This window comes from Girardinichthys multiradiatus, chromosome 15 (genome assembly GCF_021462225.1).
Source record: "Girardinichthys multiradiatus isolate DD_20200921_A chromosome 15, DD_fGirMul_XY1, whole genome shotgun sequence".
Taxonomy (NCBI): domain Eukaryota; kingdom Metazoa; phylum Chordata; class Actinopteri; order Cyprinodontiformes; family Goodeidae; genus Girardinichthys; species Girardinichthys multiradiatus.
Genome location: NC_061808.1, coordinates 3,344,505 through 3,356,078, shown reverse-complemented (window position 1 = coordinate 3,356,078; position 11,574 = coordinate 3,344,505). Strand labels below are relative to the sequence as shown.

Sequence of the window (11,574 nt, the reverse complement as noted above, 5' to 3'; positions counted from 1 at the left end):
GACGGATGGATGGATGGAAGGATGGATGGATGGTTGGATGGATGGATGGACAGACGGATGGATGGACAGACGGATGGATGGACAGACGGATGGATGGACAGACGGATGGATGGACGGATGGATGGATGGATGGATGGACAGACGGATGGATGGATGGATGGATGGATGATGGATGGATGGACAGACGGATGGATGGATGATGGATGGATGGACAGACGGATGGATGGATGGATGGATGGATGATGGATGGATGGATGGATGGATGGATGGATGGATGGACGGATGATGGACGGACGGATGGATGATGGATGGATGGACGGACGGATGGATGGATGATGGATGGATGGACAGACGGATGGATGGATGATGGATGATGGATGGATGGATGGATGATGGATGGACGGACGGACGGATGGATGGATGGATGGATGGACGGACAGACGGAGGGACGGACGGATGGATGGATGGATGGAAAGACGGATGGACGGACGGATGGATGGATGGATGGAAGGATGGATGGATGGATGGACAGACGGATGGATGGATGGACGGATGGATGGATGGATGATGGATGGATGGATGGATGATGGATGGATGGATGGACAGACGGACGGATGGATGGATGGACAGACGGATGGATGGATGGATGGATGGACAGATGGATGGATGGATGGAAGGATGGATGGATGGTTGGATGGATGGATGGACAGACGGATGGATGGATGGATGGATGGACAGACGGATGGATGGATGGATGGATGGATGGACGGATGGATGGATGGATGGATGGATGGACGGATGGATGGATGGATGGATGGACAGACGGATGGATGGATGGATGGACGGATGGATGGATGGATGGATGGATGGATGGATGGATGGACAGACGGATGGATGGATGGATGGACGGATGGATGGATGGATGGCCATTAACAGAGTAACTGTCCATCCATTTCATATACAAACAGCATGAAAAGCAAACTAGTTCTAAACTTATTTTTGAGACATTTAGACATGTATCATGTAGTTGAGCGACAGGAAAACACATTGAAATCAATCGTTTCTATAATTACTGAATCTCGAGAAAGACTTAAAGCAGCTTCCACATTTTTCCAGATATACATGAACCCTGTTTTTAAGACACACTGCCCAGTTTCTGTAAATTTGGTGATATAATTTTCTAAATGTTTTTCAAACAAGCACAATGAAATTGACGACTTATAATGTCTTCTTCTTCCACCTCTTCATCTTCTAACCACCTTCTCTTCTCTAGTTTCTTCTGTCGTTTCTTCACCTGAAACTCTTCCAGGGATGACTCTTCATCTGCCATTTTTAACCACCAGCCATCAGTTGACTAACAAAGCTGATACTGATGTTTCTTCTCGGGGTAACATACCTGTTTGGCATCTCTGTAACAACCTCTGCATAAGTTCTTATTTCTATCCAGTCTTCATGTCTTGTTTTCTTTATTCAAGATTTAATTACGTTTAAATCATGCATGCAATTCATGGATTAACCAGATGAAGGGGATATTTATTTAGATTTCTGCTTTCAGATGATCTTCATTGGTTTTTTCATTGGTTGTAATGTGCTTGCAGGTGTTTCTTTTGCTTGGAGATGCATTTATTAATTTAATTTAAACTGCTTTTTCACTGCAATGCTTCCTCCTTTGATGCTGCATCCTAACAGCGGAGAAGAGATCTGCAAAATACCCCTCCAAAACTCCAAGGCCCAAACATCTGGCGGTTGACCACAATCAAAGTCTAGATGATGGATTAACTCCTGGAAGAAACTTTGTTTTTTTTCAAATGATCAGACGAAACAAGCGTGCCTTATATCCCAGCCCCCCTGGAGGAGCCCTTCCCCCTCGCTCTCTTACATCCAGTCAGTCTAGTGACGACTCCAGATTCCCCAAGGCACAGCATCAACCCAGGATCATAGCTCCAGCCCCTGGTCCTGTCTCACCGCTCGATCCTTCCCGCCCACGACCCCTAGCTTCATACTGGGGGTCCATGTTTTATCACAGCCCCAAACACTCCCTGGGGTTTATTTCCACCCCTCTGAGGAAAAGGCCAAGTGGAGGAAGGCGACCTGCTGCTACCCGGGCAACACCCGGCAGGGTGGAGGCTCATGTGACAAAACCTTCCGCTCCGAAAACCGGACTGAGGTCGACAGCCAGGCCTTCCTCCAAGAACACAACTCCCATGATGGGAAATCGGACACACACGACAAACTGGATAAATGTTCCAGTTTCCACATCAAAGCCCTCGTCTTTTACCCATAAGGTCACGATAAACAAGATCCCCGAAACCAGTCGAGACTCTGAAACTCTTCTTGGACCACAGGACTCGTCTCCACGACAACATAAAGGTGAGGTGTCATCGTCGGGGCTGAGTTACAGAAAGAACAACCCTGTAGCACCTCTTTGGTTGCTTCTGAGCATCAGCGGTGGGGAATTCCAAACAAGGAACTGGACGGATCCCCTGGAGTACTCTTCAGGGTCTGACATGTTCATGTATGAGTTGGGCAACATGTACGAATATGATGCTGTTTCCTCCCAGGAAGAACTTCCTGCCATCTCTATATCCAGAGTTTCTAAGACTCTGACTGAAGATGATACTAAAGAAATCTCTCTAAATAACAGGAGTCTGATTGAACCAAAGTTTGAGGAACATTTAGTGATTCAGCCAACACTGTCATTAACTAAACCTGCAATCTCTTCCTCTACTGTCCCTTCTCTAGAAGTTTCCCCGAAACAGACTGTTGCTGTTTCTGTCTTACGGCAGGAAACCAACAACACACCTGATTCCTCTCTTTCTGTGGGACTGATTGGGTTAATTAACAGTTTATATCGTAATAAAGATGAATATATTCAAACAACTCCATCCGCCGAAATCCGTCCCTCCCCTGTTTTTCACCAAACTTTCGTCTCCTCCTTCACCGCGTCTCTTCACCCTCCATCTTCCCCACCGCCCCTTTTGGGTCCAATTGAGCCTCCGTCTTTCTCCTCCTACACCTTCTCTCCTCTTCTCCAGTTTTCTGCTTCTCCTAGGGTGTCAGTGACTTCGCATCCTTCTGTGTCGCCACTTCTGTCTCCATCCTCAAACCTTCATATGGGATTTCACACCACAACTGCAGGTCCTTCTCTGTTGTCACATCTTCTCCTCTCAGATTCCGTCTCTGAATCCCAGATTACACCTGGTGTTGGTGCACTGCTCCCTGAAGCATTCCTGTCTATTGAACAACAATCCTCCAACAATGTCTACAAAATTCGTTCCCAGTCAAACCCTTTAAGCCTCTCAGAGGAAGTTTCATCAGATGGCTCAGTGAGTCGGAATAGCCCACCTTCTTTGAATTCACATGTGGAGAATTTGTCTGAGGTTTATAGGCTTTATTCAGATGGATCCAGTCCATCATTGAGTCCAATCTCATTCCGGTCGGATCTGAGAGATTTAATAGATGTACATTCGTTTCCAGAAGAGTCTCGTCTTGGTCATCTATCCGACAGCCCGGCCCGACTTCAGCCAGAGCTGCTTTCTGCTTCTTTGTCCTCTTCACTTTCAGATATTTTCCTTCCTGCTTTTACTCAGAGCCAAATTGACAGCCCCAGTCCACGGACGTCCATGGAGATGTCCCCTCCTTCTCTAGGGAACTTGAAGCATGTAATAGGAAATCCAGCGCTCTTCCCGGCCCAAACATCAGCAGCTGGATCTCAGATCAGATTAGGTTTTACCAGATCCTCTGTGGAGGAGCCATTTATTCAGCCTTCTGCGCCTTCCTTAAATCTGCTTGTCGTGCCACCGATGAAACACCACAGAACCACCAGAGCACAGCCGGGAATCCCGGCTCCGCAGCCAAATAACTCACTCTGGATTCCTAACTTAGCAGACATACACCAGCCTCCTTTTCCCTCTGTTTCTCCCATCCCTCCCGCTGTATCTTTCCCCTCTCCCACCCCTGTCGCCTTCAGCAGGGCAAGGTTAGCAACCGTCAGCATGACAGACGCAGAAATTGACTTTCTGTCACCGACAGCGGTGTTCCTGAACAAACACTTCCAGACCCGACACAGAGACGACACGCAGCCAGTTGAGCGCTTTATCTCCCTCTCTGGGAAACAATCTTCCACACTCTCTGGAGATGATTGGGAAGCCATTCCCTCGCAGTTTTCGCTTCCCGCCAGAGACACTGAGAGTGATGGAGGTTCCTCTCATCCTGCAAACAGCTCCATGACAGCAAACGCCTCCAGAATTGATTCCATGCTGAATCTTGCAGATGTCGTCCTGAAGATGCTTCCTGCAGAAGAGCAGGTCTCTGATGCCAGAGTGAGCTCCACAGCTGGAAGCAGGAGTGATGCTGGAACTATGAATGGGATGCTGGAAGCTGGGACTGGTCATTTGAATGCTGCCTCCAAACATATTTACAATCCAAGCATTATGGATGCATCTCAACAACCCACTACTGCTGTTACCTCAACCCCCCTGCTGTCTTCTGACACAAATCCAGCAGCTTCTTCTAGCCATGCTCCAGATCAAAACTTCATGTTTGAGCTTAAAGAATTTTCTGTGTCAGGAAATGCAGACACGGCAGCCTCAAAAAACAGCTCAAAAATAAATAAGGACATCATTCAGATCCTCAAAGACACCCATTTTGTTCCAGCTGAAGTGACAAACTCCACACGAGCCAAAAATGCTTCTGAAGATCCAAGCGTATCTGGAGGTTCAGCAGCTGCAAAGCCAAGTTTGACCTCAGATCCGAGCCTGTGGAACCATGGAGCTTTCCTGAAACCACCTGCAGCTCCAACCTCTTTCTCCTCGTCAGCTGCTCCCTTCGGAGACACGAGTCTGACTACATTACGGCCCGCTCTGAGCGTGGATCCCTGCCCCTGTAAACGGACCTCTGATTTTCTGTGTCTGTGCGGAGAGTCATCAGGGAACAGTATGTCCAAACTGTAGCTGTAGACCGTCGGAGAAAACAATCACGTATAAAAATCCTCCTGATTGCATTAAGTCTTAAAATCTGGGTGTTTTAGCTCAGGCTGACTCTGATTGGATCCTTTTTAATAAAATAAAACAAGGATTTTAGGACTCAATGCATGTCTGATTTATTTTTGTGGTGGTTGGTCTTTGCAGTAGAAAAATGAACATTTATCTGTCATCTAAATGAGTCAGATCCTCTTGGTGATTGTTGTGTTGTGATTCTGGGCCAGTTCTAGGGTCTGAGTTGTTCAATCAGGTTATTCTATAGATCCTGTAGAAATAGTTTAAACAGAGGGGTTCTAGTATTCTTTTCTGTCTTTGATTTTCTGATGCTTTCTTTAGTCTTTAACAGTTTCAGCCCTCTTCTTTTAGCCGGGTCCATCCAGCTTTCTGGTGGAGACCTTCCTGCTCAGCTGCTTAGATTCGGACTCTTTAGCGGAAATCTGCTTGAGATGTTTGAACGAGCAGAAAAATGACCTGTGCGTGTGCAGCTTGCAGGGTCTCCAACCAGAACTAATGCCTTCTGTCACAAGCTGGAACTAACATATGTAAATGCAAGAGAGACATCTAGTGGCTGCTGTGAAGCATGGCAGGAGATGGAACAAAGCACTACAACCATGGGGCCTAACACACAAAACACAAACAAATACTCTTAATAAGCTCAGATATCTCAAAATAATTTTTTATGGACTTTCAGACTAAAATTATATAATTTTACATAAGTTTAAACTACTGCAGGGAAAAATATGCAAATCTTTAAAGAGTAATACTACTGCAACTTTAATATGTTCAATAAAAATGATTTTTATTGAAGAAATTGCAGTAGGTAAAGATCCAGTCTGGACTTATAGTTCCTTCCTTAAGTATTCACACCCGGGGTCTGCAAACGACTCCAGAGCCACATGGTAAAATGTTAAAGAACTGAGCAATGTTTTAAACTGTACTGGTTATAAAAAATCCTAGCTTCAGCAGTTTCTCCTCAGACATTTCCACAGAGAATGACACTAATATTGTAAGGAATATTCTTTTTATAAAGTCGTTTTTTGTTTTCTGCTTGCAAACTGCGTGCCTTTTTTGACATTTTCCATAAAAATAAAAATTTACATTGAAGAAAAATGATTCCTTCCCTTTATGTAGAAATTTGATGATTTTCTTTTTTAAGACCTAATACCAGTGATAAAAAAATGTTTTTTAATTTAAAAATCAAAACAAATAACCTATAATAGATATTGTAAAAATAAGCTTATTTGTTTCATGTAGCTTTTGTGGGGCTAAACAAATTCGGTTTAGCTGGACTGATGCTCTCAGGGTTTAAAGGTCGCTGACCCCTGGTCTAGGTAAACATGAAGTAGCACAACACATGGAGAAAAAGGGATTTCAAAGAACATTAAGAAGACAAGGTTAGGGGGAAAGTTGTGGAGAAGGAGCTGCAGATATTTACAGCTATTATTCACAATTCTAAACCTCTGTGGAATAGGAAGTTACAAGATGCAGTTTGCAGCAGACCATGTAGGAGAGACAGGAGACCTGAAGATGGTCTGGTCAGATGAGACTAAAATTAACCGTTTTGCTATTAGGGCTGAAAAACGAATATTTCACTGCGCCCTTAACACACCATCCCTTTGATTAAATTTGGCGGTGGCAGCATCATGCTGTGGGGATGCTTTTCCTCAGCAGGAACAGCAAGGCTGGTCAGAGCTTAATTCAGGACAATCCTGGAAGAAAACCTGTTAGAGGTTGCTGCTGCTCTCATCAACCAGCAGATCCCCTCCTGTCACAGAATAGCAGCCAACTAAAGCTTTGCTGGTTTTGTCGTAAATACTCTGAAATCTGTGATCAGCTGCAGCAGCTCAGTCGTTTTCAGGGTCGGCACCCAAATCCCTCAGGTGTTACCAGAGAAATGAAAATATGGATGGTGTCAAACCTCAGATTTCAGTCAATAAAAACACGTTTGCATTGAAGTGATTTATGACTCCAGCAGATCTTTACAAAAAGCAACAATAAAAAGCATAAAATGAAATAAACTCCCGCCTTTTCATGTGTTGTTGAATGCGTTCTTTATTTTGTGCTTAGTCAAAATGAAAACATTTGAGACTGCAGAGCATCGTGCTGAAAGGGTGGGAAAACTGTAAAAGATGTAAAAATCTAGCGGCACAGTTCATTAAAACTGCTGCTGCTGCTGCAATGTGCCCTCCTTTTGCAGCTTTTCTTCCTTTTTAATAAACTCTCAGAGAGAAGAGAAACCTGCGTCTCCTTTGCTGTTATCTGCTGAGCAGCACATTTCCTCCTCATCATTCACCGGGTTTTTACACCAATCTGTTGGCTCCAAGTGCTTGATTCATCTCCTGCTGTGTGACATAGAAAAAGAAAGGTCAGCACATGAGTGAAATAGTTTTGACTGAGGGCTGACTTGTTGTCTCGCCTCTTTTTTTTTTTGCAGATGGTTTGTTCTACCGGGTTTCCTTCATGGTGGAGTCTGAGCTGAACCAGCAGGCGCTGCAGCAAGGCATAGCTGTCTGGGTAAGATGGTGCTGCCTCTGTTCCCACAGTTTAATAATGATCTGCAGCTGCATCCATCCCCATCTGTGAGCAGAATCAAACCTTCCTGCAGCTGAATTATCTGATTTCTTTTATTTCTGCAGCTGAATGAAACTTTTCAGAAATGGAGCCATTCCGTTGATGTCAGGTAATTCTGCAAACATTTGTCACCTTAGAATCCAACAGAAGCTGATTGTTTGGGAGTCAAAGCTGGTTTTTATTTAGTTTGAGCTCCTTTCTGTGTTGTTACTGCTGTGGCTTCCCTCTGAGGCCTTCAGGATGTTTTAACCTCTTCAGAAAATGTTCATCCATAGGTTTAGTCTTGTTGTCATGGTAACATACAGTATGTTTTACTTTACTAGCTTTAGGTGCTGGAAGACCAACTAAAAGATGACAGAGCTGCTGCGAGGCTTTGATTCGGTCCTTGTTGTTTTCCAGCCTGTGATCTCATTTTTTTAAAGTCCTCTCAATCAATATTTCTGTTTTATTTCTTTTTTATTCAAGATTGGACTTAAAATAATTGGAAAAGTGGCCAAAATCCAATTGGTTGAAAACTTGGGATATCACATAACAGAGTATATTGGATAAATAAAGAAATAAGCAAAAGAGAAGTTAAAATATGTTTAAATATTTAGTTTAATTTTCAATAAAAAAAGTTTTTAGCCAACAGCTCTTTAAAAATAACATTTCTGGAGCTAAAATGCAATTTTTCATCCATTTAACTCTACACTAATATCTTTGAAGATTTTTTATAGACTCAATAAAAGTAATGAGGAAGAAAATGTGCCTCTGAGTCTAAAGAGACAATTTACCATTTTTAGGTTGTCTGTTATGTTCTCTAAAGTTGCAGCTGAACGGTTCGTTGGTCCGAAATTTAGTGTTTTAACAAATGGACAACTGTCCCCTGAAAAAAGGTTCTGAACTGAAACCCCCCCCCCAAAAAAAAAAACAAGAAGCCTCCAGAACTTTCAGAAAGCAATGAAACTAAAATTATATGAATGTTCTTGAAAACTGAACCAATCTAGAAGAAAAAAAGTATTTCCAGTAGTTAGTTTTGAAGAAATGAGGACACCCTGAGCCACACTGTTAACATTTTTTATACCTGATGTTAGATTTTACAATATTTGAAAATGAAAGTGGTACAAATAAGCAATAAAAACTCAAAAAAGACCCCCCAACATTGCATTTATTCCCACTTCAAATGGCTAAAATCACTTGCAAACACATTTTAAAAACAAGGTAAATTTTGGTTGTTTAAGGGCATTTAAATCACTTCTCCACAGATAAAGAAAAAGATTGAATATGACAACACATCTTAATAAAAACCTCTTATTTAGTGGGGTGGCCTAATTTTTTTCACGTGACTGTTTTTACTAATAAAAAGTAAAAAGTCTGTATTTTCCTGATGTTTTGCATTGAAGTTGCAATGAGGCATTTCTGCTGTATGATACTGATTCAATGCATCTGCTACTACTGCCATCTAGTGGAAGTGGACTAAAACTACAGTTGATCGGTAAAAGAAGAAGCAATAGTTATAGAATGATCCTGATAAATATCTTTATCCAGGACTACAAATCCCAAAATTTTCAAAATGAAAAACCTGTAAGACACCTTAAGTTCTGTCCTTTTAGACACCTCTCACAAACATGGGTTATTTCAAGTAAAAGGCAGATTTTTGGGTTTCTTAATGAAAATGTTTTTACTATCTGCTCTGTATTAAGTTTTTTTTTATGACTAAAGCAATTTGTTTCTGCTGTTCCTTTATCTCTCTCTTGTTTTTCTTCCTGCAGAGTCCAGCAGAGTGAAACCCCGAACAGGTAAGATGACTGTTTTTAACTTCAAACATCCAAACTCAGGTCAGCGGTTCGAGAAGCAACTCGACTTCAGTTCTGTGATCTGAGCTGCTTCGTTTCATCTCCTCTTATGTCTCCAGTTACACCTGTCAGGTGCTGCTGATGATCACCAATGAGAGTCTGGGTAAATCCGATGTGCTTGCCCGGCTGCTCAACAATCTCGCCAGTACCAGCCTGAAAGTCCAAGCTGCATACATCAATGTCCACTTAATAGGTCAGAATTTAGACAGTTCAGTTCGGCAGGGATCTGATAAAACTGGTACAAGAAGAATGAAAATCATCAAAATGCTGCTGAAAGATACTTCTTTATCTTCTCTCCTTTTGTGATTTATAACTGTAATTATCTTTTAATTAGCTGTTTTTGAGCTATTTACTGACTTGTTTCTCCTTTATGTCATGTAACTGTAATGAGATGTATGTTGTCAGCACTGATTCATTAATCATCTGTTTGCAACCATCCTCACAGAGAACTGCCCAGAAGAAAACCCTCTTCACTATCTTTGGCCTGAAACCAAACCCAGAGTCACTCAGTATCTACCCTGCTTCCCCAACAAAGATCTGAGCGCCTTCAGAAACTGGTACAAATAGTAAACTTATAGTTTGTTGAAGCACCATTGGATTTTATCACAGCACTCAATGTTTTTGGGCAGAACTATTTCAGAGTACACACATCTTGACTAATTGATACTTCCTCACTTCTCTTTGCAAAACTGCTCCAGATCGGTCATACTGTCAGAACACCTCCTTTGCACAACCCTCTTCAGATCATACCACAGAGTTTCAGTTAGATTCAGGTCTGGGGTTCAAGAGGACTGTTCTAAAACCTTCATTTTCTGCTGGTAAAGCCATTCTGTGGTTGTTTTGGACCAAAGTTGGTTAGTTTTTGAAAATGTTCAGGTTTTCTCCACTAAGGCTCCTGGCAAAGCGAAAGAAAAGCAGCCCCACAGCATAATCTTACAACCACCAAGTTCCACTGTGCGTTTTGGGGCTTTTGATTGATGTGCAGTGTTGTTTTTGCACCAAACATACCAGCAGTGAACCTTGGCTTCTGCAGACAACACATTTTCCCCACATTCTTTTGGGAGACGTCATCAATGTTTCATTTTTCAAATGTAGACAAACTTGGGTGTTTTTAAAAAAGCTTCTGTCCTGCCACCCGACCTGGTAGCCCAAAAACATGAAGAATTAAGGAGATGTTTGTCACATGTTCAACACATGGCTAACACTTGGCTAACATTCCTGCTACTTCTTTACTGTTGCTGTTTGCCTCCTGGCAGACTCGCTGACAAGTTTTCTTCTCATCTTTTCATCCCTTTTGGAGGGACGTCCAGTTCTTGGTAACATTACTTTGCCGCCATATTTTCTCCACTTGATGATGACGGTCTTCCCTGTGGTCCGTTGTATATCTAATGCCTTTACAGAAAGGCATGAAACCTCCTAAAGCTTAGAGAACCTTTATCTCTTTAATTGAAATCATGTTATCTGCTCTTCTCTGAAGTGTAGAGGGTGTTTGAGTAGGACCGCCCTGATCCGGTTTTCTACAGAACATTTAGATCTAATTAGCTTTGCTTTAAGAAGACATTTCATTAATCATTCCTGATTGAACAAAGGCTCCCTGCACTCCTGATAATCACTGACTAATTTCACTTAAAAAGCCACGTCAACCTGTGCAGATAGACTCTCAGTACTATCGTTAAACACTGTGAGACTCCTAATGTCTACAAAACAAACTCTAGGAAGTGTGTAATATGTTTTATTATTTCTTATACATTGATATGATAGTGTTAATGGTGACGTGATCAGACAAGACCTCTGGATTTGATGTCTGCACCTAGTTCTAGTTTTTATGTTATAGGAGCACTATAAACAAAATAAGTAATTACAGATGAAATAATTCCACCTTTAAAATTGCAACTATAAGGCAGGAAGCTAAATACCTAGCAAAGAAGGGCTACTGATGACTGGTGCTGTTGATATAATGCAAACATCCCAGCCAGACATCTGTAAATTACTCAAACATGCCAGAATACACAAATTAAAGCTAACACACAGATAGATATAATTCATTTATGGTCTGAACTTCTACATGGTTATCACTGCAGTTACAATAATTAAGTTGTGAAACAAACTATGTTTTGTTTAGTGGAGCACTAATATATTTAGGGATGGATTCTTGCCCAAGGCTTAAGACTGAATCGCATTTGGCA

General features: G+C 42.2%; 2 protein-coding genes across 3 annotated transcripts in view; both read left to right on the top strand.

The window, feature by feature from the left end:
- LOC124882455 (adhesion G-protein coupled receptor G6-like) overlaps nucleotides 1–9,335 on the top strand; it is a 70,547-nt gene extending 61,212 nt beyond the window's left edge. The window contains exons 13-15 of the mRNA XM_047388864.1: nucleotides 7,417–7,496; nucleotides 7,619–7,662; nucleotides 9,305–9,335. Coding sequence (XP_047244820.1) covers nucleotides 7,417–7,496; nucleotides 7,619–7,662; nucleotides 9,305–9,335 — 155 coding nt within the window. The remainder of the gene's footprint in view (nucleotides 1–7,416; nucleotides 7,497–7,618; nucleotides 7,663–9,304) is intronic.
- LOC124882067 (adhesion G-protein coupled receptor G6-like) overlaps nucleotides 9,225–11,574 on the top strand; it is a 28,686-nt gene continuing 26,336 nt past the window's right edge. For both annotated transcript variants that reach the window (XM_047388219.1, XM_047388220.1), the window contains exons 1-3: nucleotides 9,225–9,331; nucleotides 9,448–9,581; nucleotides 9,834–9,945. In XM_047388219.1, coding sequence (XP_047244175.1) covers nucleotides 9,470–9,581; nucleotides 9,834–9,945 — 224 coding nt within the window. In that variant the 5' untranslated portion in view covers nucleotides 9,225–9,331; nucleotides 9,448–9,469. The remainder of the gene's footprint in view (nucleotides 9,332–9,447; nucleotides 9,582–9,833; nucleotides 9,946–11,574) is intronic.